The sequence below is a fragment of the Corvus brachyrhynchos genome, unplaced genomic scaffold, assembly GCF_000691975.1.
Source record: "Corvus brachyrhynchos isolate BGI_N302 unplaced genomic scaffold, ASM69197v1 scaffold150, whole genome shotgun sequence".
In the NCBI taxonomy this organism is placed as follows: Eukaryota; Metazoa; Chordata; class Aves; order Passeriformes; family Corvidae; genus Corvus; species Corvus brachyrhynchos.
The window spans coordinates 2,217,532-2,219,337 of NW_008236162.1; the positions used below are offsets into that span (position 1 = coordinate 2,217,532).

Below are 1,806 nucleotides of genomic sequence, written 5' to 3' on the forward strand. Positions count from 1 at the left end.
CAGTGTCCTGCTGGTGCTCAGTGCCCTGCCAAGTGTCCTGTGCCCGGTGTCCTCCACCAGTGTCCAGTGCCCTGCCCAGTGCCCGGCGTCCTGCCCCAGTGTCCTGCAACTGTGCCCAGTGTCCAGTGCTCTGCCCAGTGCCCAGTGTCCTGCAACTGTGCCCAGTGCCCAGTTCCCAGTTCCCAATGCCCAGTGCCCAGTGCTCTGCCTAGTTCCCTGTTCCCAGTGCCCAGTTCCCGGTGTCCTGCCCAGTGACCAGTTCCCGGTGTCCTGCACCTGTGCCCACTGTCCAGTGCCCAGTGCCCAGTGCCCACTGTCCTGCACCTGTGCCCAGTGTGCAGTGCCCTGCCCATTTCCCAGTTCCCAGTGCCCAGTTCCCAGTTCCCAGTGCCCAGTTCCCAGTGCCCTGCCCAGCGTCCAGTGCCCTGCCCAGTGCCCAGCAGCACCACAGGGTGGCACGCGGGCGTGTCCAGCAGTGCCACACCCACCTGTCCGGCGGTGCCACGCCCGTGTCCCTGTCCCCGCGTGGGGACCCACAGGAAGCCACCGCCAGCGGAGGAAACGGCGGAGCCCGAGCTGAGCACGTCACGAGCTGAGCCGGCCCCGGTGGCACCGGGGAGGGGACGCGGCCCCGAGGGACCCCCGGGGGACACTCCGGACACGCCGGACACGCCGGACATGCCGGAGGTGCTCGGATGGAGGAGCCGGTGGTGAAGCAGGGCGGGATCTACCTCCAGCTCCAGCAAACCTTCGGGAAGGTCAGGCGGATTCGGGGGGTCCTGGAAAGCCACGGGGGCGTTGGGATGTGGGGTCCGGGGGTGAATCCCATGGGAATGGGGTGATCCCACCCGTTGGATGCTCAGTGTCCCTTCAGGCAGCGCGGGGGGGGAGGGGGAACGGGAGGGGCTGGGGGGGCGTTGTAGGGACCCCCCAAGAGAGGCTCTGCAGAGCTGGGGGTGACGGATGTGACCCCAGAGCTGAGGGGTGACAGATGCCACCTCCAGAGCCACACTGGGTGACGGATGTGACCCCCAGAGCCACAGTGGGTGACAAATCCAACCCCCAAAGCCAGGGGGATGAGGGATGTGACCCCCAGAACCACAATGGGTGACAGCTACAACCCCCCCCCCAGAGCCACGGGGTGACAGATGTGACCCCCAGAGTCACGGGGTGACAGACGTGACCCCCAGAGTCACGGGGTGACAGATGTGACCCCCGAAGCCACAACAGGTGGCCGTGTGGACCCACAAGAAACAGGGGGGCGCCCCCAGAACCAGGGGGGTGTGACAGATGTGTCCCCGAGCCCCACGTTGGGCGCTGGATGTGACCCCCAGAGCTGCCTTGTGTGACAGACGTGACCCCCAGAACCACAATGGGTGACAGCTACAACCCCCCCCAGAGCCGAGGGGTGACAGATGCCACCTTCAGAGCCACGTTGGGTGACGGATGTGACCCCCAGGGCCACGCTGGGTGACGGATGTGACCCCCAGAGCCACGGGGTGACGGAAGTGACCCCCAAAGCCACATTTGGTGGCAGCTCCATCCGGGGGGTGACAGCTGTGGCCCCCGAAGCCGCGCTGCTTCCGCCGCTCATCGAGGCCGGGGTTGGGCAACGGCTCTGAGGGGAAGGAGCTGAGGGGCCTCTCCTGCTCCTCTCCTGGGTTTTGCTCCCCGTGGACCCCATCCCGAGGGGATCCGCGCCACGGGAAGGGCAGCGATCCCAACATCCCATCCCGGGAAAAGGGAGCCGTGTCCCGGCACGGCCCGCGGGCCCCGGAGCTGCCGGGGAGGATTCGCCGCCGGTTT

General features: G+C 67.4%; 1 protein-coding gene across 1 annotated transcript in view; it reads right to left on the reverse strand.

The window, feature by feature from the left end:
* The window catches only part of XPO7 (exportin 7), a 59,941-nt gene extending 59,200 nt beyond the window's left edge, over positions 1–741 (reverse strand). Inside the window, exon 1 of the mRNA XM_017732504.1 lies at positions 489–741. Coding sequence (XP_017587993.1) covers positions 489–680 — 192 coding nt within the window. The 5' untranslated portion in view covers positions 681–741. The remainder of the gene's footprint in view (positions 1–488) is intronic.
* Positions 742–1,806: the final 1,065 nt, after the last annotated feature.